The sequence below is a fragment of the Crotalus tigris genome, unplaced genomic scaffold (genome assembly GCF_016545835.1).
Source record: "Crotalus tigris isolate CLP2741 ecotype Arizona unplaced genomic scaffold, ASM1654583v1 scf7180000017999.2816498, whole genome shotgun sequence".
Taxonomy (NCBI): Eukaryota; Metazoa; Chordata; class Lepidosauria; order Squamata; family Viperidae; genus Crotalus; species Crotalus tigris.
This window is the reverse complement of record NW_024096765.1, coordinates 449,464-473,954: the sequence shown is the minus strand read 5'-3', so window position 1 is coordinate 473,954 and position 24,491 is coordinate 449,464. Positions and strand designations below refer to the sequence as shown.

The 24,491-nt window shown below is 40.2% G+C and overlaps 2 protein-coding genes across 3 annotated transcripts in view; both read right to left on the bottom strand.

Moving 5' to 3' along the window:
- Positions 1 to 879: 879 nt before the first annotated feature.
- On the bottom strand, positions 880 to 8,897 carry RPS21 (ribosomal protein S21). 2 transcript variants are annotated; one of them, XM_039346484.1, is made up of 6 exons: positions 8,767 to 8,897; positions 7,090 to 7,183; positions 4,208 to 4,271; positions 3,371 to 3,442; positions 1,650 to 1,705; positions 880 to 939 (listed from the first exon to the last, which is right to left on the bottom strand). In XM_039346484.1, the coding sequence occupies exons 2-6, from the start codon at positions 7,137 to 7,139 to the stop codon at positions 930 to 932; spliced, it is 252 nt and encodes an 83-aa protein (XP_039202418.1). In that variant the 5' UTR covers positions 7,140 to 7,183; positions 8,767 to 8,897; the 3' UTR covers positions 880 to 929. The 2 variants fall into 2 exon arrangements, with proteins under 2 accessions (XP_039202418.1, XP_039202419.1); XM_039346485.1 differs by lacking the exon at positions 8,767 to 8,897 and adding an exon at positions 8,166 to 8,262.
- A 4,650-nt stretch (positions 8,898 to 13,547) lies between these two features.
- The window catches only part of CABLES2 (Cdk5 and Abl enzyme substrate 2), a 58,398-nt gene continuing 47,454 nt past the window's right edge, over positions 13,548 to 24,491 (bottom strand). The window contains exons 7-9 of the mRNA XM_039346483.1: positions 21,800 to 21,906; positions 20,241 to 20,445; positions 13,548 to 17,259 (exon numbers count right to left, since the gene is read on the bottom strand). Coding sequence (XP_039202417.1) covers positions 17,119 to 17,259; positions 20,241 to 20,445; positions 21,800 to 21,906 — 453 coding nt within the window. The 3' untranslated portion in view covers positions 13,548 to 17,118. The remainder of the gene's footprint in view (positions 17,260 to 20,240; positions 20,446 to 21,799; positions 21,907 to 24,491) is intronic.

Below are 24,491 nucleotides of genomic sequence, written 5' to 3'. Positions count from 1 at the left end.
CGGCTAAGAAATGGAGATGAGCACCATCCCCTTGAGTCGGACCTGACTGGATAGGGGAAACCGTTACCTTTTACATCAGTGGTTCTCAACCTGTGGGTCGGGAACCCATTTGGGATTGAACGACCATTTCACGGGGGTCGCCAAACAAGGCTGTCCGCCATTTTTTCCCCCTTTTCTTTGGCCACGCCCCTGGCACCCGGTGATGTATAAGTGGTTGGGGGTCACCACAACATGGGGAACTGTATTATGGGGTCGCGGCATTAGAAAGGTTGAGAACCACTGTTTTACATGATCTAAAATGGAACATGATGGATATTAGCTAGAACAGGGGCAGGCAACCTTGGCTCTTTTATGACTCGTGGACTTCAACTCCCAGAATTCCTAAGCCAGCCATGAGTCATAAAAGAGCCAAGATTGCCTACCCGAGCTAGAATCTTAGGAGTGAAAAATAAAGGGCAGACAGAGTAACTACAGGTTCTTTCCAATGAACTCAGTGCAGAATCTCTGGGCTTTACGTGGAGATGAATTGTTTTGGCCTGCCCATTAACAGTCTATTAATGGACCTTTAGAAATGGCTATTCTGAATAAGCCCCGTTTATTAATTACTGTTTATTCCACAACATAAACCGTCCACATTTTCCCCATTCAAGAAATTATTTCCCACAGCAGAGGTGATATACAGAAAGCTGCACCGCCTGAAAAGATAGGCTGCACAGCCTTTCGTGCGGCTGAAATCAACGGAATTTATTTTAAAGTTAATTACGAATAGGATTGCCTTCTTAAAGCGATGCACATCAATAATGCCTTGAACTTAAAAATTATCCACGTGTAAAGTATTCCGCCTCTTATGTGCCTTGAAATGACACACTGCACAACACATGTTTTCCAATGGTTTATTTTCTAAGAAATCCCATATTATGTTTCTTCAGTTAGAAATTCCTGCAAAGACAAAAACCAAACACAGCATGGTTAACCTTCCCTTCAAAAAATTAAGGATACGGGCTCACAGAAATTCCTCCCTGGAATCTGCCCTATTTGACTTTCTTAAATAAAATAATGCTCGGCTGCATATGCTACATCTGAAAATATGCCCAGAGAGTAACTATAGGGAAAATGTTTTTAGATTGCCTTCTTATAATATAATAGTAGAGCTGAAAAGGAACCTTAGAGATCCAAACTCCCGCACAAGCAGGAAACTCTATACTAGGGGTCTTCAAACTTGGTCCTTTTATGACTTGTAGACTTCAGCTCCCAGAATTCCTCAGCCAGGCACATGTGCCTGGCTGAGGAATTCTGGGAGCTGAAGTCTACAAGTCATAAAAGGACCAAGTTTGAAGACTCCTGTTTTATACCATTTCAGGCAAATGGTTGTCTAATCTCTTCCTGAAAACTTCCAGTGTTGGAGCACCCACAACTTCTGGAGGCAGGTTGTTCCACTGATTAATTGTCCTCACTGTCAGGAAATTTTTCCTCAGTTTTATAAGAATCACTTTTTGTGAGACGAGCAGCTATATAAACTTAATAAAATAAATAAGCGTTTTCACCAAGGCATATGTTTTGAGACTATATGATATCCATTATGCACTATCAAGCAAAACAGAAACGAAAAATGCATTATCACAGTTTCCAGATTTAAATGTCAGACTTACTTGGAAACAATACCATCATTTTTTGCCAGTCGCAGAATTGAGTCATCAGACTCCCCCTGAAAAATAGTTTTACAGTTAGGTAAGATGAAGAAAACTGAATTCATACCCTGAATTTCAATCTGAAAATGCTTAGGTGAATTTGGGAAATTGTTCAAAGGAAATTCATCGGCAACTAAAAGGGCAGTAGTTTGTATCATCCTTAAGAATAAAGTACTATTGTATACTTCTTTGCTAAGTTTTTAAGACTGAAAAATGGCCAAGATTTAAAACCTATAGTTAAAGAATTTATAATTATAATAGTCTAAAACCAGAATACAGAATTAGTATTTGTGCAGTGAAGATAGGTAATGCATTCCACAGCAACACATTGACACTGAAATGGATAGTCCTAAAATCTCAGAGGTGCTTTTCCACCAGGCAACTGCACTTTCTTGTTTTTCTTTGAAGACGTTTCGCTTCTCATCCAAGAAGCTTCTTCAGCTCTGACTGGATAGTGGGGAATCCAGAAAGCCCAGTTGCCTCTTGAAAAAGCACCTCTGAGACAACCATGACCTAGATGACCGAGAATTTCCATAAACATAGTCCTAAAGTGATTTGACCTTGAAACAAGTCCATTCTAATGTTTGTTTGTTTCTTGAACAATTTGAAAGGCGGTCTGTTTGAGGTTACAACATTCCACGATGGAACATTTTATACCCCAATGTTATTTTATTATGTATGTATGTCCTGCCTTTTATTATTTTTACAAATAACTCAAGGCGGTGAATGTATCCACAACAACACCCCAAAGTTGGCCTGAGAGGGACTGGCCCAAAATCACCCAGTTGGCTTTCATGGCTAGAGTGGGATTTGAACTCACAGTCGCCCGCTTTCTAACCTGATGTCTTAACTACTAGACCAGAAGTCTTCAAACTTGGTCCTTTTATGACTTGTGGACTTCAACTCCCAGAATTCCTCAGCCAGCGTGCCTGGCTGAGGAATTCTGGGAGTTGAAGTCCACAAGTCATAAAAGGACCAAGCTTGAAGACCCCTGTACTAGACCAAACTAGCTCTAGCACAGTGGTTCTCAACCTGTGGGTCGGAACCCCATTTGGGGTCGAACAACCATTTCACGGGGGTCGCCAAACAACGCAGTCCGCCATTCCCCCCCCTTTTCCTTAGCTGTGCTACTCCCTTTTATTCTATTGGCTTTTGAAAGCCAATCGAAGAGACTCTCCTGAATAGAGTCTAATTCTATTGGCTTTCAAAAGCCAATAGGAATTGTCCAGGCTGTCTCTGCCCTGCTGAGCCCGCCAAAAGTCCCATTCTGCAAACGGTGCTGCACCAGTTGAGTAGTCCTCGACTTACAACCGGTTGAGTAGTCCTCGACTTACGACCGGTTGGGGGGTCGCAACATTAAAAAGGTTGAGAACCACTGCTCTAGCATTATGAGATATATTAATGTATGTACTCAGAATCTCCTGCATGCGTTCTTTCTGTAATACCAAAGAGACATGGAAAATTTACTTTCTAGTGTAATATACCCATTGCTCTAATAGTTTCCATATTCAGAAGACATTCATTCCAGGACCTAAAGTCTTCACTTTAATTGAGCCGCTACAAGAAGAACTGGAATGGATGTACATATGCATAAATACAACGAGTGAAACTACCCATCCTGTATTTATAAACCGTTCAGAAATGGGCAAACTCTTGACTCATTGAAAAACCATTAGACTTACCATCCGACGAATTGCTCCGCAAATAGCATAGGCTTTGAACTGGCCATTCACTCTGCCTGTGGCTTTGTCAACCTGCCATTGGAGTTAAAGAGGGTTCAATTAAGAGGGTTACACAATCATACTTGAAAGTTGAAAGGCACAGAATATATTCATTTTATGTTTTACAGATCTACATATCTAACCAGTTTGACAACTCGGCAAAGCCCATTCCCATCCCGAACAAACGGGTTTAAAGGAAAAGATCCATTTCTTGGAATATTGAAAAGTCCCATTTATAGAAGAATCATTTTTCGTTACGGCTATTCTACAGCACATCAAAATGAAAGGGAAAAAAAAAGCAAAGTTTGAAGTAATTTTTAAACCAGGGGGTCTTCAAACTTGGCCCTTTTATGACTTGTGGACTTCAACTCCCAGAATTCCTCAGCCAGCATGCCTGCCTGGCTCAGGAATTCTGGGAGTTGAAGTCCACAAATCATAAAAGGGCCAAGTTTGAAGACCCCTCGTTTAAACTTTAAAAGAAGCCTACAACAAATGACGATTTCAACCTGTTATACAATATTTTGTTCTAATCATATTCATTTTCTCTCCTGTTTCATTGCTAGGTTTCTGATTGTGTTCGGAAAGCTTTTGATTTAACAGTTGTTATTACATAACAATCAAGCTATGGTTTTGTTTGCCGGCGTTAGAAAATACAGCTTAATGCCTAATGCCCATACACCCGGGACCTATTATCCCAAATAAGTAAAAATATTTTTTTTACAATGCAATTGCGACAAGCTGTTTATTTTATTTGAAACACAGATGGCTTTCAATTTGGAGTACTGATATTTTACTTACTTCTGCAACATTGATTTGGATGGAAGCGTGGTCTTTAGCACCAATTATCCGATTGCTAGCAGAGCTGAAGGGAAAGAAATATATAAACAGAAGAACTTAAAATCAGACCCTGGTCTAGAAAAAATGCTGTTATCTTTCTAGATAACTTGCATCATGTAGCATTAATTCAATTTTTTAATATGCCAACTTATCACTCTTTTAGCAAAAGTTCCCACAAGAAAAACAAAACAAAACCCAGAATCCCTCTTATTAAGACATTGTAGGAGGGCAACTATGCTAATCTACGGTAACATAAAATCAGGAACCCTTTTTCCTAACAAATTTATACATATAATTTTTCATAAGCTGCAGGTTGTGTTTTATGCCTTTTAATGAACTATATTAATCAGAAAAGGTTATGTCAGATTCCTCCTTATAATTACTTTCTTTACAATTGTAAATTATGCATATAGAAGTATCTACTAGTATAACAAAGCAAATCTCTCTGCGTATGTATAATCCACCGGAATAAAACATAATGCTCAATTAAGATACAATAAGGTTAAATTATAATTTGAGTTAAAATCATGAATCAGAAATCACTCTTGTGAAAGATCTTTCCTGAGAAGAAAACAATTTTTCATCTATAGCAAAGCGCTCATTTGGGTATAAAGCTAACCCATGTTCCAATGTTTTTTAAGTTTGCAATTCTTTATTTTGGAGGGCCCACATAATATTGAAAGCTCTTACTTCCATTTAAAAAATAATCAGTTTTATTTTATAATCTAAAATTGGACAAACTGCTAATCTTAGCTATAACTGATATAAACAAGGTATTTTCAATAATATTTTATGATTTTCTCTCATCTTAACTAAATTTAACTAACCAGTTTGGTCTAGAGCAGTGGTTCTCAATCTTTTTAATGCCGCGATCCCCAACCGGTCGTAAGTCGAAGACTACTCAACCGGTCGTAAGTCGAGGACTATTCAATTGGTGCAGCACCGCTTGCAGAATGGGACTTTTGGCGGGCTTAGCAGGGCAAAGACAGCCTGGACAATTCCTATTGGCTTTTGAAAGCCAATAGAATTAGACTCTATTCAAGAGAGTCTATTCTATTGGCTTTCAAAAGCCAATAGAATAAAAGGGAGTAGCACAGCTAAGGAAAAGGGGAAAAAAATGGCGGACTGCGTTGTTTGGCGACCCCCGTGAAATGGTCGTTCGACCCCAAATGGGGTCCCAACCCACAGGTTGAGAACCACTGGTCTAGAGGTTAAGACACCAGGCTAGAAGTCAGGAGTTCTAGTCATATTCTGGGTATGAAACTGACCAGGTGACTTTGGGCCTATCACCAGGAGACTGTGAGTTCTAGTCCTGCCTTAAGCATGAAAGCCAGGTGGGTGACTTTGAACCAATCAACAGGAGACTGTGAATTCTAGTTTTGTCTCAGGAATGAAAGCTACGGTATCTTTGAGCCAGTCACTCCCACCCCAATTCGTTTCATGAGGTGACTGTTGTGAGGAAAATAGGAAAAAAAGGAATATTATGTTTGGTGCCTTTAGATATACAGGTAGTACCCCTGGTCTAGTGGTTAAGGCATCAGGCTAGAAACTAGCAGACTGTGAGTTCTAGTCTCACCTGAGCATGAAAGTCAACTGGGTGACTTTGGGCCAATCCCCAGGAGACGGTGAATTCTAGTCCCACCTTAGGAAGAAAAGCCAGTTGGCTGACTTTAGCTCAGTCTCCGTCCAATTCACCTTTCAGAGTTATTGTGGGGAAAATAGGAGGAGGGAGGAGTATTATGTAAGTTTGCCACCTTGAATAATTTATAAAACTAATGAGGGTAGGCTAAAAACATCTACATAAATAAAAAGTACTTTGTGGCTACGGTGGAAAAGATATGAGAGAGAAGGTAGCCATCAAGGCAAGATTCTCACCACACAAAACAGAGGAGCCTAATGGCCTAGTTGGAAATATTAGGTGTGATACTGTTGGCTTTCATTCATGGAATAACTGAACCAAACTGTCCCAAATTTTGCTTTGTTGGGCCATCTGAACATGTTGCAATACCTTCTTCTGGCAAAAACGATAGGAGGGGGAGGAAAAAAAGCACAAAGCCATCTGTGATTGGCTCAGATTAATTTCCCCAAGTACTGAGAGGATGGTGAGCTAAGCTTGCAAATAATTTGCCTTATAGCAGTGAGAAGTCTTTGATGCTTTCTGAGCTTGGTTGTTTTCTTGCAGAGGTTTCATTACTCAAACTAGGAAACATAATCACTGCTACTGGCACTAGTTTGGATAATGAAACATCTGCAACAAAATAATCAAGCGCAGAGGACATCAAAGACCCATTTCAACCCCGAGTTACAAATATTCTCCTTTATCAGTACCTACAGCAGTTTGAAACAACCACCCAGAAAAGTGATGGTTTCCCTTCACCAGATGTGTTGAGATGGAAGCTGGAAAGTAGGGCCTGAACTGCCCCTCCCAATCCTTATTCTGCCAGCTGTATCTTACACATAAGAGGCTGAAGCTGGCACTTTCCTGGCTAAGATTATTTTACCAGATTACCAGACTATATTTACCGTGTTGAGCTTTAGAGAGCCATAAAACTTTGGACTTTTTTTAAAGACCCCAATGGACAATTCATACAACCTGACACTTGTTTTGCTGTTTACTGTTCCAGGGGGCTGTAGTCTTTATAATTTTTTCTATACTACTGTTTTTGGGGTTGTTAGTTTTGTTATTCCATTTTACTATTTTAATTGAACTAGAAGGGAATGTAAGACACTTAAGAGTCCTGAGTTGGAATCCTGTGTAAGATCAAATAAGTAATAATACAGCCATATCGATTTTCAAACCACCTAAGGAATACACACAATTTCTGATGATCAGATATACTTACCATTTACGAGGCACGTAGAGATCTACAAACTCCCCAGCGTCGTTCTGCATTATGCTTCTTTTATTTGTCTCAAATCAGGTGCAACAGGAGATTTCTAAAAAGATTATTGCAAATCATGGAGTTATTAAGCTAATCTGGCTTTCCCCATTGACTCTGCTTGTCAGAAGCTGGCTGGGTAGGTTACAAAAGGTGATCACATGACCCCAGGACAATGTAACTGTCATAAATATATTCCAATTGCTAAGTGCCTGAATTTTGATCACATGACCATGGGGATATTGCAAGGGTTTTGAGTGTGAAAAACAGCCCTGTCACTTTTTTCTGTGACATTGTAACTTTGAAAATATTATCTGTAGCTGCCCATTTGCACATAACTTTACAGGATAGAAACTGGAATTGTTAATATTGGCTTATACATCTTTTGGGAAAAAGATTGTACCCAGCTGGTCATTACTACCCCATTAAGATAATCCTGTATTTAATAACACTTGAGATACATGAATAGCAGGATACAGGCTCTTTCCCATCCTTATTAAAGAAAGCCCCTTCTCTTTTCACAGGTGTAAGCAGGAATACACTCAAGCGTTTCCTCATTCTCCTAGGCTAGCACAATTACCAGCCACTCCGAAGACTACAGAAATTATAGATACATATATGTGGAAAACAACAGGCTATAGAGTAGCTGCATTCATTTGCTCTGCTGTATCTGCTTCTAGGAGACAAAACTCGTAACTCTTTTCTTAAATCAAGGTTTTCTCAAAAGCTCCAGTTCTATGACATGCACGGACAAGCAGGAGACTATGCTTTCCCATTGTTCAATCCCATTTTCTAGATTCTCACGTCTCCTTGAGCATTAAGTGAAGCAGATAGGATGGGCTTGTTGATCACAGACGCTGGCTCAAGATTTCCCCTAAGGATGATGGATGACCTTTATTGTTATTTTTACTGTGGGCACAACGGCACACACCAAAAATGAAATTTAGTTGCCCACTTTCAAAGTGAACACATACACAACACGCACCTAAACATACTATATACAACATATGCATAGTTATCATTAAAAAAAAACACCCTACCCCGCATTTGCCTTGAACTGGAAAGATGGGAGATATCTCACATCATCGATCAGATAGATACCTGGCTGGATCTGATAGGAAAGGGCAGGATCTGTTCTCTATAGGTCTGAATGCAGACCAAAAGGGATGGATTCAAGATACAGGAAAGTAGAATCAACGTGAGGAGAAAATATACCCGAGAAGCCAAGCTTTATTTGCTTTCTAAAGAGGAACTCAGGGAGGTGATGGGCTCCCCTTCGCAGGAAGCGTGGACGGGACGGCCAGGCAGTCGTTAGATGGGGAAAACAGGACAGAAATGTAACAAATGAAGCTGTCTGGGATACTTTAATTTGGAATCCCTGCACTAGCAGGGGGTTGGGCTCGATGATCTCAAGAGACCCTTCCCACCCTAGGCTCTACCCTCCTAATGGGGCTTGGCTTTCTGCATAGGCAGCATTGGGGAGAGGAGGGTCGCGGGCACGTTCTTCCTTCCCCGCACTGCAGTAAACCTAGAAACACCCGCACTGCACCACCACCCCCTTCCCGCCGTGGCCCGACCGGCCCGGGGAAGGCAGCGAGAATAAAAAGGCGCCGCCGCGAACCAGGCTAGGCCTCGCCTTACCTCCACACACGCCGCGAGCCCAAGCCGGAAAAGGAAGAGGGCGTCACTCCGAAGCGACTCGAAAGCTCGCTGCCGAAGGGAGGAGGAAAGTCACGGAGCGGCGCGTAGGAGATGACGCCATCAGAACGCGAGAGAGAAAGCGGCGGGAAGGCGTCCCAGAGAACAGAAGGAAGGGCGCTACCTGAGGGCGGGGCGAAGGGGGCGTTAGCCACGCCCATGCCTTTCTCCTGTTGCAGGGAGGGAATGCCCAACCTGAGCGCGCGCTTTTGGGAGCGCTGGTGGACCTGAGGAGAATCCAGAAGCGCCCAGCGGGGAGAGAAAAGCGCGCACAGCATAGGACCTCATGCTGGTTGAGGGAATTCTGGGACTTGAAGTCCACCCATTCTTAAAGTTGCCAAGTTTGAAAAAAGCACTCATCTAGACTGGGTTGGACTTCAAAACTTCAGCTCCCATAACCCCCTGCCCATGATTGGGCACGAGGGGAGTCTCAGCCTTTCAGTTGGAGGGCATCCTAGGAGAACAGAAAACTATTCTGGGATTCTGCCAGCTGAGCCCGGATGCTCACCACACTGCAATAGTGCATCCAATTTTGGTCATCACGACAGAAAAAAATGCTGATAGACCCTGGAAACTGCGGAAGAGCACCACAAAGATGATTAGGGATCTGGAGACTAAAATATATGAAGAAGTACCTCAAAACTACAGCTCCTTATTTCATCCATCTCAAATAATAATGGCATATAGGTAGCAACAAAAGCATCACAGGAAGCTATTATTTGCAGTTTTGTGATTATTGTGTAGTCATTCAAGCCATGCAGTGGATAGATCTGTGACCAATTCTGTCACTGTTAATCTAATCTATTCGCAAGTTCCTTGTTCATTTTGAAACTTGTCTTATACAGTACATTCTGAATCTAATAATTTGTGGCCTCTTTTGCTATTGTAAGCCTGATATGAAGAGTTCAACGGTAAATTTTATCAAAAGAAGCATGTCGAAAGTCTTGAATAAGAGACTACGAGACATCGTTGGATTTACTTCCTTTTCCCATTCACACAAAACTTCAAAATGGATACCTCTAATATAAAGGAGAGAAGGACTAGGGTTGATTGTCTTCCAGTATTTGAGGGGTTGTCATAAAGAAGAGGGGATCCATCTATTCTCCAAAGCACCTCAGGGCAGGACAAGAAGTAGCGGATGGAAACCTATCAAAGAAAGATTCAACCTACAATTAAGGAGAAATTTCCTGACAGCAAGAACAATCAACCAGTGGAATGGCTTGCCTTCAGAAGTTGTGGGTGCTCTATCACTGGAGCTTTTTAAGAAGAGGCTGGACCCTATACCATTTGTCTAGGGTCTCCTGCTTGAGCAGGGGGTTGGACTAGAAGACCTCAGAGTTCCCTTTCAACTCTGTTATTTTGTATTTGTGTCTTCTGCCAGCTCAGCAAAGAAGATGGGCAGGGGTGTTGAACTGCAGGCCTGCAGGCCGGTTGCATCATGCGGAGGCCGCGCCCACCCCAGCTCCAGCAATGTAAAAAAAATTGCAATATGTTGCAACACGACATGTGATGTGACGAGTTTGACACCTGGGCTGTTGGGCATCAGGTAGCACAGCAACAGGATTCCTCTTCACTCTGGGCAGCCCTCCACCTTAGCACTAAATCTGGCTTCCTGACAAGACAGTTGGTATTGCTCCTTTGTAAAGCAGTGGTTTCACCAGGAACTGCCAAGCCAGCCAGGTCTTCCACTGCTGTATGGTGATGGAACTACTTAGGGCCAGATGGGTCTGGCATGGATCACAGCACCACAAAATGGAAAGGGAACTCAACCTGCCAATTCAGGTCTTGCTGATGGGAAGTGAAGCCCAACAACCAACACCAAGAAGCTATTTTGCATCTCTGCCCCATTCTCCTCTTGACCTACCTGAAAATGACAGTTGCTTGAATTCATTCCCCAGGCCCTTCTTGGCACTTGCAAGGGGTGAGCAAATGACAAAATAAGCTTAAATAACATCACACAAAGGCTACTATGTGTCATTTTGACATCATTGTGGTTTGCTGAAGCTGTTGCTATTTGCTTCCTGGGCATGCTTTGCTCTTCGGATTTGACAAATTAAATTAGGTTAGGTACACATAGCTGATCGGATACAAACCTGAACATGCAACAATTGAAAGAAGCTGTGTTTGACAGGGAAGCATGGAGAGCACTTACCTATAAAGTCACCCAGAGTTGGACACGACTAAATGGTTAAAACAACACACAGCTAGTCAAAATTGCAAGAATTCAGCATATGCCATTTCCCCAGACAACAAAATGGAATATCACTGCAAACTACACTGGACAGTTGTGGAGAAACATTTCAAGCCCTTGTACTCTGGAAGTTAAAGGCCTTGATGTTAGAGCTAGTAAATATATCTTTTATACAGAATATTGTCCTTTCTGAAAAAATTCAGCCTAACCTTTAATCTTGTATCATTTGATGGCCTCTCTAATTTGGAGAAAAATTCAGAAAGTTGCAATTAACAATATTGGTTTTGGTGGAAACACAATTGTGATCATTACAATCCAGCTTTCAGTTTAATCTAGGATGAAGATGCACAATTCACCCCCATCTCAAGATAACCCCTATCAATATAAACGCCAGTGATAGTTTTAAAATCAGGTAATCCTTAGAGATGGTTTTGGAAATTTGATACTATACCTACTTAAGAGTCACGCATACAAGACTCAGTATACCTTGCCCTTCCTGTTGAATTTTTGCTGACAGCTTGGGTTCAAGACCCAAGTGCCACGTGACAGGGTGAGCTCCTGTTACTTGCCTCAGCTCCAGCCCACCTAGCAGTCTGAAAGCATGTAAACGCAAGTAGATTAATCGGTACCAGTTTGGTGGAAAGTTAACAGCATTCTATGTGCCTTTGGCATATAGCCATGCTGGCCACATAACCAGGGAGATGTCTTCAGAGAATGCTGGCTCCCTCCGTCAAGAAATGGGAGATGAGCCCCACGTTGTAGAGTCAGACACAACTGGACAGTGAAACTTTACCTGAATCCTTCCATTTTATAATTTATTTATTTGACTTATATGGCAATTCATCTTATGAAACAGCCCTGACTAGCTCTCCGCACTATGCTCTTGTTATCCTTCCCCCTTTTGATGATCTAACATACTTTCATCCTCATCCCCCTTAGAATGATTTGAACAAGAATCAACCCATTCCGACTTACTGCAATCTTCATTGGCCTATCATCTCTGTGAGCACAAACTATAGGTATTCAGTGATTTAACATTTCTCAGTTAAAACCAGGTAAATATGGTGAAATGTATCCAGAATGTACATATTTGAGTTGTATGGTAACCACCTTTACTCCAATCGTGGCTATTTTTTAAGTCTCTCCTATTTTAACTACAGAATCCAATATCCAGTGGCATGCGCCATTTTAATTGTGGGTGCTGAGAATTATAGTTCAGTAGTTTCCCGCTTTTTAGTCTTTATGGCAAAGCTCTCAATTCTGGAAACACGTCTTGAATGTATGCAGGTTCCAAAACAGCCTGCACTGTTGCAGTTACTCTTTGTGTCATAATCTATGAACAATTTCAATAAGATGCACTGAAGACTATGATGTGTGAAGCCTACCATCTACTTGCAAATAGGTTCCAGTTTTACTGCAAAAGTAGCCACTGATAGAGAGGTCAATAAATGAGCTAAATATAGATGCCACAAAAAAATCTTGATCAACCCCTTTGAGATTATACTGAAGCTCATTGATTCTGCAACTTTGTTTTGATAACTATCCAAGGCTGGTTTTCATTGTCTAATATATCACTGATCAACAGATACTAAAACACGGGCATTTGTTGAAAGAGGTAACCTGTATATAGTTATAATTGGAACAGTAGTAAGCAGCTATTTATGGATTTTCCCCCTATTCGTGCAACTAATGAGAAGGGTCAACTTGCTGACAGTTCAGATTACAAGAGAGGAATATACAACTAAGTCACTATTACATATAAGCTATGTTTTCTTCCAGCTTATTAATATTATACATCAAAGACGTATTGTGAAATATATGTAGTTTTAAGATTTTGACACAATCAGTTCTAACAAACTAATACTATAACAGCAATCTTGAGTAAACTTTGCTTACATAGTCAACATTACACTTAATACCGGTATGACAGATAAAAATTAGCAGTAGCCCTATTCTAAAACCCCATTATTTACTGCAAAAGATCCTAGCAAAGAAATCAGTTTTATCAGCTTAATAGTACTTTATCAGCTTAATGATATAAATGGTATTTATATTAATGGCTTAATATTCTAATACAAAGTTATAGAATATAAGGAGGTAAAATCTAAAACTATAAAAGATTTCAAGTAAAGCTAAACCTGAACCTCTTCGTGTGTGTGTGTGTGTGTGTGTGTGTGTGTGTATAATATAAATATGTATTACTTTGTTTCCGTCTTTAAGGTATGTTTATATATACATATAAACATATACATATATATACATATAAACATACTTTAAAGACAGAGATAAAATAATGTACATCACTAGCAATATCTGTCTCTTGCTTTTTCCCTTATGTTTTGATGCATAATTATATTTACTGGTAAAACATGACTAATGCACAGTCTATTTAATATTCAGACTCATATATATAAAATTCTAACTTTGGAATCTGCATGTCTAGAAAGTATTTGTTCTAGCATTTAACATTCAGTTGTTCATAAAATCACAGGCTGACTTTTGTGCAGGGAGGAAATAGAAAATGACACATCGCAATGTTTTAAAGGGTTATTTATGACACAAACCTGAAATATATTCAGATGTGCTAAGTTATAAAATAGGTATCAAAACATTCAGTTACACAAACATTCCGTTATTAACAAATTCATTCATTTCATTTGGAAGAACAAAGTCAGACAATATACAAAGCAGAAATTTAAATTTAGGACAACACAAATCTACTAACAGAAAAATATACAAACTCCAATTCGGAGTGTTTTCTTGGGCTGAACGTATACAAGCACCATTATTTACATAAGAATCTATAATTTAAACTTCAATTGTCAAAAGATTAGTATCTTACTCCAAAGATAGTAAACTGGGATTTTACACTGGATCTAAGTTTGGTTGTAATAATAATAGTTACCACGCAGTGGCAGATATTGCATGAACAAGGAATACAGTGAGTCTCAGGTGAATGAGAATCAACCCCAAAAATTAAGGTATGAAATTACAAACACATCACACTCTCCATATTCACTACAGTATTCAATAGTTGAACGGTTCTATGTGACTCAATGTACAAAGTCAAAATTAAAAAAAATGATGATACTCAATTCCTCATTCTTTTGAATCCTGAAGCAACACTGTCTCGACTATTAGGCAAGATTTTCAGTCTCTTCCATCCAAAATATATTTCCATGTTAATAAAAGACCAGAACAAGCCTTTTGTCAATATATAGACCACTGCAAATTTGCAAGTATAGAGATAATTGGAAGAGGGAGAGAAAATCAGAATCCCTGATTTACAGGTGGGCCCTTGGTGCTAAAATAGACTTCTTTTAAAAATTGTACCGTTGGTCATTATAAATCCACTTTATTATTTGAAAAGGTGAACTCGTACCATTGCCTTATGCCTTAAGATGTTTTGAGTGAGCATGCTTTTAAGTATTACAAGGAGAATAGCCTTCTCCTACCCAAATATGCTTCCCAACTCTCAGAGGCTATACCAGGGGTCTTCCAACTTGGCCCTTTTATGACTTGTGGACTTCAACTCCCAGAATTCCTTAGCCAGGCATGCTGGCTAAGGAATTCTGGGAGTTGAAGTCCACAAATCATAAAAGAGCCAAGTTGGAAGAACCCTGTGCTATATTAACGGCCTCTGGAAACCAGCAACCAGCTGCAGTAGAAACTTACTCGTCCAAATGCCTGCGTATCAGTAAACGTTTTAACTAAACTTTACGTTTTTCCAAAGGATTTTTTTCTCTCCAGAGTTTAATTATGACAGTCTTTTCAAGCAGCCTTCTGACAACTGTATTTGCCTGAAAAAAGATAACACCTGCCTTACTTGGAAAACTAAGTTGGTAAATATTTCAGAACACACTATAGTTAGTCAAGTCAGCTGTGCTTAAGTTAGTACTGTTTAACAAGTTTGGAAGAATAGTGTAAAAAACAATCTCACTTTCTGTTCAGGTGATTTTTAACACCCCCACCCAATTATTTCTAAAGTTTCCTGGGAAAAACTGGGATGGCATCCTACACTGTCAAAATCCATAAAGAAATGCAACATGCCACATTTTTGGTTGTGAGCAAGTGTTAAGCTACTGTACCTTATATCAAGAAATGCTACAATTAGGATTTGACTGGTATTAATACAATGAGATGCATTAATTTCCAAGCCATGATTAGAAAGCCATTCTCAATTGGGTTGGCTCAGACTTCAATAACAAGATGACTTTGGATTAAAAATATTTTTCCAACTAGTGTTCATTCATGCATAAGCGCAAGAAGGTCAGGGATAAATCAAAACTCTTCATGCTAAATAATGCGTTCTTGGGTTTTTCTATTCTTCTCTCCCTTCGTTCCAGATGTTTCTAACCCCCTTTGCAACTTTCCATCCCAAAGCCTATGTATTCCCAAATTAAAATTTGTGGCAATCTAGGTACTAAAAGCCCTCTATTTTAATGAGAGGCTCAGTTTCTACAGCCCAGAATAGTTGATTCTATCATTTAAGATTCAACCAGGCATGTGGTGGTATTTTTAAGTGCCTTTGTTAAACAGCAATCACCATCATAAAACAGCTTATCAGAGAAAATTTGTTCTCTAAACTTCTCCCAAGTGTGCTTTGTTTACTGTACGTTGTCATGATGATAGCAGTGCACCTGTGCTTAAAAATGTGATTTTACACCTGCAGTAGTACATTCTAAACTGATGCACCTTTATCTGCCCTCTTATTTTGCAAGATCTTTCTCTCTCTCTTTTTTTTTTTTGCTCTCACTAAAACTGGCCAAAGTTACACTAAAAAAAGTATGAGTGTGGACATTAATCACAATACCCAAATAGTAATTTTGTTCACTGGCAAATGTCACACATATTACACAAACACTTTGATTTATATCACAATATTGCTTAGGAAAAAAATAAAACCTGACAGCCACTGACTCTTCTTGTAGAAAGAAGAAAGTTCATATTTTAGCATCTAAATCAATGTATTGTCCCAAGTGTATAAAAACTGCATCTACCCAGCACATTACTTAGACATTGGCGTTTATCAGATTTTGGCGGTTTGAATGTGCCGTTAAAAATCAGGTTCGTGAAGAACATCACAGTGACGAACAGCTTGGAAGAACCTCTTTTTTTTTTTTTTTAAGGAAAATGTTTTACAGAAGTTAGATATGCTGAGTTTCATTGGCTTAATATAGGTAATGACAGCAGTACTGCCTGAGACATTTACATGTCAGTAGCACAGGAAAGACAATATATGAACCCCTTGTTATAAATAAAACAGTTATTACTTTCAGGCTACAGAAAGCAGTAACAGGAAGAGATAAGTCCTGGAAGCCATGTCAAAATTACTGCCGTGAAATCAATGGTTTCACTCAAACTCTGAGGGACACTTTAAAATGAAGACAGTTTTGCTACAGGCTCCTTGTTCAACAAGTGCAATATTTCAACAATATGTTTCAGTGAAAAACAAAACGAAACTGAATAATCAACATGGACAACCTTCCCAGAAATGATAGTGCAGATACGATGGATATTTCCCCCCCCCCCTTACAGCACAAGTAAATAAAGGCAAAAGGATAAAGTTCAGAATTTGCCACTAAGTAACAGAACTTTCAAAACGAGAAAGAGAAAAAGAGAGACTGGTACCAGCCCAGCCTTAGGCACGTCCTTCTTCTTCCCCTCCCCAAGTTTTTATGGTTCGAAATGTAGGAGAATATTCACACACACTAATTAAAGGAATGGAAGTGATGCTCTTTGAGGTTTGAAGAAGAGGGGAAAAAAAGAGAGTAAGGAAATGATAAAGGAGCAAAGCCAGGCAGGAAGAAGAGATTGTTTCCAAAAAAAAAAAACCCCAAAAAGTTAATCAGCAACTTTAGTGGCAAGTGGACGCAAATTATTTGTGCTTTAGTTTCTCAAACAAAACCCCCCCACTTCTGCCACTTCTCACACGTGAGTTCTGTATTGTCTTTTCCACTTTGGAAGTTCCATGAAAATCCCACCATCGAATCCTTGCCAGGAATATTCTTAACACAGTTTAATCCTGTCACTTAGGAAAAGCCCGGTGGCGGTCCCCAAATCCACCTAAGGATTGGTGCTTTTTTTTTATAATATAGCTTTGACTAGGACTGTTGTGAGAGACGACGGAAGTGAGGTAACACCTGGTTATCTGGAAGGTAAAGGGCTAACTCCAAAGCCACGAGAACAGTAAATTCAAATCCAATGAGATCTCGTCTGTTGAATCGGAATCTTTCTTCCAACTTCTGTAAAGGCAGAAAATAAAGAAAATAAATACAAACCAGAATTGTACTTGCTAGGAATATTTGGACTTAATTATGGAAAAGAAAACGAATACTTAATATTACCTGCATTGACAGCCGCGAGAATAGCATTTGCCCAGTTTTGGAAAAATGAAAACTTACCCTCTGACCAGATTATAATCACGAAGATTTTAGAATGTGCAGAAATGGATAGACTAACGTTAGAGATTAAAGAGAAAGAAGACTCAGTATATTTTAAAACATGGGAAAATTTTTATCAATGGTTAATAAATTTAATAGGCTGAATATTTACTGATTAACTATTACTCTCATGATTATTGTTACTTTTGGTGATTATAACATCATGAACATTTAGTGAAAAAGGAGAAACATTTTGGTGATCTGATTTCTAGTCATTACTGAGTGCGCTCTGTCTCTCTCTCTCTCTCTCTCTCTCTCACTCACTCACTCTCACTCTCTTTCCCTCTCCCAGAGAAATAAAATCTTATTTTTCCCAGGGAAGAAAAATAATAATTCTTCTGCTATATAGGATAACTCTGTCTGTGCATTAGAACAGGGATCTCCAAACTTGGCAAATTTAAGACCAGAGGACTTCAACTCCCAGAATTCCTCAGCCAGCTATTCTCTCTCTCTCTCTCTCTCTCTCTCTCTCTCTCTCTCTCTCTCTCTCTCTCTCTCCCTCCCTCTCTCCCCCCCTCTCTTGTGTGTGCACGTTTGTGTGCATGTATGAAGTTGGAAATTGGAGCACTTTATCTCCTCTTTACCCAGGGGTGAGGATTAACATTTTGCCACTGAATTTCAATGGACCCATTTCCATGTAGTCTGTGGACTCCCATTTCTGACTTGGGCAGTATTCTGAAAAGCCACAGCCTGAAGGCCAGACAGATTTAGCATCTCAGTGAGAGGCACACCAAATGGTTACATAATTTGACAGCAGACAATGACTTGGTCTTCTGCAGAACTTAACAGTTTTGCAATTGCGATATATTGCTGATGTCTGTGGCAAGGAAAGCTAGAACTAATTACATGGCTTCAGGAGAATGACAGACCTTGGTGCTATTATTTATTTATTTATTTATTTATTTATTTATTTATTTATTTATTTATGAGACTTATATACCGCTTATGTGTGTGTGTGTATATATATATATATATATATATCTATATATATATATATATATATATATATATATATATATATATATATATATTTACATTGCCCCCAACAATCTGGGTCCTCATTTTACCTACCCCGGAAGGATGGAAGGCTGAGTCAACCTTGAGCCGGTGAGATTTGAACCGCTGACCTGCTGAACACAGTCAGCTAAAGTGGCCTGCAGTACTGCACTCTAACTGCTGTGCCACCTCGGCTATTTTCTGGTAAAGAATCAAACTGCCTAAGAATTGTAGGTACTTGGCCCATCAACAATGATTAATAATAATAATAATAATAATAATAATAATAATAATAATAATAATAATAATAGTAATAATAATGTCGGAAGGGACCTTGGAGGTCATCTAGTCCAATCCCTTGCTCAGGCAGGAAACCCTACACCATTTCAGACAAATGGCTGTCCAGTCTCTTCTTAAAAACTTCCAGTGTTGGAGCATTCACTGCTTCTGGAGGCAGGTTATTCCACTGGTTAATTGTTCTAACTGTCAGGAAGTTTCTCCTTAGTTCTAGGTTGCTTCTCTCCTTGCTTAGTTTCCATCCGTTGCTTCTTGTCCTGCCTTCAGGCACCTTGGAAAATAGCTTGACTCCCTCTTCTTTGTGGCAGCCCCTGAGGTAGTGGAATACTGCTATCATGTCCCCCCTTGTCCTTCTCTTTGTTAAACTAGACATACCCAATTCCAGCAGCCGTTCCTTATATGTTTTAGCCTCCAGTCCCCTAATCATCTTTGTTGCTCTTCTCTGCACTCTTTCTAGAGTCTCAACATTGAGGGGCAACAAAGAGATAGCTTCAATCCCTGCTCATTTATTTGAGACTAAGTCTTACTGAAAGGAGCTGGGCTTATTATCAGAAGGCATGAATAGAACTAGGATGCATAAAAATACATATATTAATCCAGAGCCAGACAGAATAGAAAAAGAAATTGCTTGGTGCCATTATCAGCAAGATAACAGGGAGGAAAATTAAAAACTGATGCATATGAACAAATGGATCTGCTTTAGGGAAATTCAAATTATTTTGGCAATAACCAAGGAGACCCAGTCCCAGTACAATTCAAATTTGGTATCATGTCCCATTCCAAACTAACACAATCATTTGGCTGATGATCCTTTAAGTAGACAATTTGGGGCTGGTGTTGCAGAGACAACATTATTACTATTATTTTCATCACAATCCTGACATCCAAATGGTAGCTTTAAAGCACTCCCAACACTTCCACCTTGCATCTTTCTAATTTTCTCATGCATTTACAGTGACAATCCAGGTGCAGGGTATTCTTACCACAAAACTAACTTTGGACTTCCAGTCTCTGTCAAAAATGTATATATTTCCATTCGATGTTATTTGCAAGTCTGCAAAGATTTATGTATGAAGTGTAGGGAAAAAAAATATTTGAGAACTTTAGCGTTTTCAAAGAAGTGGAGACCCTGGAAGAAGCAACCTGAAATTAAGGAGAAACTTCCTAACAGTGAGGACAATTAACCAGTGGAACAGCTTGCCTCCAGAAATTGTGGGCGCTCCATCACTGGAGATCTTTAAGAAGAGGCTAGACTGAGATGGTCTGAGATGGTGTAGGTTCTCCTGCTCCTCCTCTGAGATGTCTGAGATGGTATAGGTTCTCCAGCGGGGGCTGGACTAGAAGACCTCCAAGGTCCCTTCCAGCTCTATTCTATTCTATTCTATTCTATTCTATTCTATTCTATTCTATTCTATTCTATTCTATTCTATTCTATTCTATTCTATTCTATTCTAATTCCTATTCCTATTCTATTTTCCAGTTGTACTTACATCAATTAGGTGTTTGACTTCGTGTTTCCTGAGATCACTGCTAATCTTGGCTGCGAGCAGCACACAAGCACCGGCACACAGTTTCCGGTTCTGTTTGTTGAGCTTGCCTTGAAGGACGAGCTTCTCAAAGTAGACATAAGCCATGGACACAGTAATTGGCTCCAGGTTGCACTCCATACTCAGGGTTCGCATTTCTCTCTTTAAACTGCAAGGGAGAAGAAAGTGAAAAAAAAGTTCATTTTTTCTAGGTGGATAAGAGAAACTTCAGAACTAAGTGAAATGTGTATGTTTTAAAGGTAAAGGCTTCCCCTGCCCAGTCGTGTCCAACTCTAGGGATGGTGCTCATCTCCTGTTTTTTGGCTGAGGGAGCACATATTGTCCAAAGGCATTTTCTGTTGTGTGGCCAGCATGACAATACGCTGAGGTGCACAGAACGTTGTTATCTTCGCACCAAAGTGGTACCTATTTATCTACTCGCATTTGCATGCTTTTGAACTGCTAGGTGGGCAGAAGCTGGGCCAGAAATGAGAGCTCACCCCGTCGTGCAGCGCTCGGGCCTTGAACCCAGGCTGACAGCTTCCCAGCTGACAACTTCAGCATCTTTGATCACTGAGCCATCGCGCCCACATATATGTTTTAGAACGGTCCTTTTCATAAAGAGGCAGAGAAAGGAGAGTTCTCTGATCTTTGGGGCTTCAGGAAGTAGCAATTGAACCCCGTATATATCAGGAGAGAGACTATGGGATCAATCAAAAGAACATGGCTAAGGGGTAACCCCCACAGAAAATCGTTCAATCAGAAGAAAGTCAGAAAAAGGAGCAATTATCTGACTTCTTTCCTATACATTAGAACTGAATTGTGCAATTTCTTGTAGAATCAGAAGTTGTTGTTAGTTGCGAAGTCGTGTCCGACCCATCGCGACCCCATGGACAACGTTCCTCCAGGCCTTCCTGTCCTCTACCATCTTCTGGAGTCCACTGAAGCTCACGCCTCCTGCTTCAGTGACTCCATCCAGCCACCTCATTCTCTGTCGTCCCCTTCTTCTATTATCCTCCATCTTTCCCAGCATTAGGCTCTTCTCCAGTGAGTCACTCATGCTGGCTCAGGAATTCTTGGAGTTGAAGTCCACGAGTCATAAAAGAGCCAAAGTTGCCTATCCCCAGTTTAGAGTATATCACAGCATATTTAGCAGCTAGAGATTCATAACAGAATGAAAAGCCCCAATTCCTACCATAATTAGCATAAAAAACAAGAAAATAGTAATTCCTCACCTCCTGACATGTTACACTACTACAGTTATTACCTATGACTATGTTGTCATAGACTATATTTTGGGACGGAGCACTGAATCAAGAACTTGTAAATAAAATATCTCATTAATAGTCAAATCTGCAATGTTATATGTACTTCCTCATGTTTATTAATACGTATGCAGGATTGTGCTGTCAATATTTACAGATAAAGCCACTCTGATATAAATCTGGATAGAAAGAAGCCTGTTCCAAAGACAGGACTGACACACAAAGTGATTTTCACATCTCCCAAACAGTTTTTTTTACCTTCTGATTTTGCTTAGCGTGAGCTTGATGTGAGGAAATTTTTCTTTAAACGTTTCATTCATATCCTTTTTAAGATCTGAGGGTTTTACGTATTCAATCACGGTGGTCTAAAATAAAAAAAAAAGCATTTATTTAGTAATCTGTACCGAAAAAGAGAATGTGAGACACAAAAAATAACTTGACGGCAGTATTCTATCTAACAGGGCAGGTTAATCTCTTCCTCAGAAATTCAGCGTGATCATGTTAATTTAATCATTTATTTCTCTAAATAAGCCCTTTTCCTTACAATGCTATTTGGTTTGTGTGGACTTGATTGGCGTTGTTTGAAAATGATCACTCAGAAACCAGACATGGATCGAAAATATTATCTGCATTCAGTTCAACACCAGAAAACTGCTTCGGATTATGTTCCTTTGTTTCCTAAAAGTGGGATACTAAGAACAGTAGGGTCCTTGGTGCTCTCTGAGCTTGGCTGTTTTCTTGCAGACCAGAGGGTGTCAAACTGGCAGCCCGCAGGCCAGATGCGTCACACACAGGCCATGCCCACCCCGGCTCCGCAAAGGGAAAAAAACCGTCGTGATATGTCATGTGACATGATCGAGTTTGACACCCATGCTGCAGACGTTTCAATACCAAACTAGTAAGATCATCAGTGCTAGAAGGGAGCGGGGTTTGCATGGATGATGTTACCTAGTTTGGTATTGAAATGCCTGCAAGTTCAGAGAGTATCAAGGACCCCACCTGAGCTACAAATATTTGTTTCTATCAATACTAAGAACAGTTTCTCTCTAGATGAGCTAACAAGTTGGGCTGATTCAGACCAGAATAAGGCAGGGGTCTTCAACCCTGGCTGGCTGAGGAATTCTGGGAGTTGAAGTCCACAAGTCTTAAAGTTGCCAAGGTTGAAGACCCCTGGAATAAGGGGTCTTGCAAGTGCCAAGCAATAAAATGCTTTATAGAACAACACCATTTTATATTGCATTCAGGAACTAATTGGTAGCTGGTTGCTACTTAAGATGAGTAAGGATCATATAGTCCTGTAATGTGTACTCCTAAGGCTGCTTGATGGTACATTCCTATGTTGCTTGATAATCTTTTGAAATGACAACTGACAAAAGGAAGATTGAAAGTCTAGTAGGATGTGAGCAAAGGTGTTAGCTGCAGCTAAAACTGTGCTCAGTTTCTCCCTAGCCCAGTGCTGTTCAACCTTGGCAGCTTTAAGATGCCTGGACTTCAACTCCCAGAATTCCCCAGCCAGCTTTGCTCTGGGATTTGAAGCCCATGCATCTTAAAGTTGCCAAAGTCGAGAAACACTGCCTTAGCCTATTTTCCATTAGTGTTTGGCTATTTTGTTGATTTTTTTTTTGTGTGCTTAATTTTGTAGCTGCTTGGAATTGCGCACGTGAAACAGGCAGCTATATAAATCTACTGAATCAATAAATGTTTAAAAATAAATCTAACATTAGACAGCAGTTTAGAACTGTGGGGTCCTTGGTGATCTCTGAGCTTGGTTGTTTTCTTGCAGATGTTTCATATATATCAAATTAGGTGCACTGATGATGTTACCTAGTTGGGTAATTAAACGTCTGTAAGAAAACCACCAAGCTCAGAAGGCGCCAAGGACACTACCCTGAGCTACAAATATTCTATCAAAAATGTAGAAGGCCTACATATTCTACACAGCACAGTAGAATTCAATGCTTTGTTTCAGCTGCACCCCATTAAATTGAGCTTTGCACCCTAATAACCCTTAGCTGGTATTAAGTTGTACTAACTTTGTGATGTTAACCATGTCCCGGGAACAGAGTCAAGTCCTCCCCTAACTAGGTCAATAGGCTTACAAGACTAATCGCTTTTAGGACAGGAGGTTTCCAAAGCCCTTTAATAATCATTTAATCCTGCAACACTTGGCACTTCAAACGTAATGCAGAGTGGTGAGTTTGTGCCAGTTTAAGGTTTTGCGAAGCGCAGCCTTAGCAGCAAATACAAGACGGGCAATAACAGGAGGTGCAGAGAAATTGCTCCAGCCTTTAGGAAATACTTGTTTGCTTGGCTATTTGAAATTCAGAAGCTGAATCTGAGCTCACTAGGAATTTGGGTCTTGCTAATGGAAGCCAAACCTGCTGGAGAGATCATTAGAAAAACATTATTGCTTATCATCTGGTATTTGAGCACAGCTGCTGAAACTCTTTGCATTTCTGTGTGCTTCAAAGAGAAAAAAATGTAAGTTGTGATAATATCTGCATTGCCCTGGAGGTCTATATAAACTCCATTTATTTGTGTAATGCCTGAAACTAGGCTTGCCTTAGGCCACTTGGTGCCTCCGGTTGAGATACAATTTGAATAACAAACTGCCTGATTTACTATTCAGTTACAGCAGGAGTGTCAAACTCAATTTCATTGAGGGCCGCATCAGCATTGTGGTTGCCCTGGGGGGAGGATGGCCAGGGTGGGTGCGGCCTACTGGGTGGGCGTGGATGGAATGGGTGTGGCCTACTGGGTGGGCGTGGTTTCGGCAGGCAGCGGGGTGCTCTCCTCACAGCGCCGAGAGGTTGAGCTGGCGGTGCAAAGCTCGCCAACTTTGCACCTTGCTGCCTGCTGAAACTGGGCAGGCTGGGGGCTAGGCAGCATTGTACTTCTCATCAGATTCGCGCCACCCAGCTCAGCTCTTGGCACTGTGAGGAAAGCATCC

Bases quoted from the DNA above. Each gene is read 5' to 3' on its own strand.
- RPS21 (XM_039346484.1), bottom strand. From the start codon at position 7,139: ATGCAGAACGACGCTGGGGAGTTTGTAGATCTCTACGTGCCTCGTAAA. The intron at 3,443-4,207 runs GTAAGTAAAATA...CTCCAATGGCAG, and splicing joins TCCAAATCAATGTTGCAGAA to GTTGACAAAGCCACAGGCAG. The intron at 1,706-3,370 runs GTAAGTCTAATG...ACTATTTTTCAG, and splicing joins GCGGAGCAATTCGTCGGATG to GGGGAGTCTGATGACTCAAT.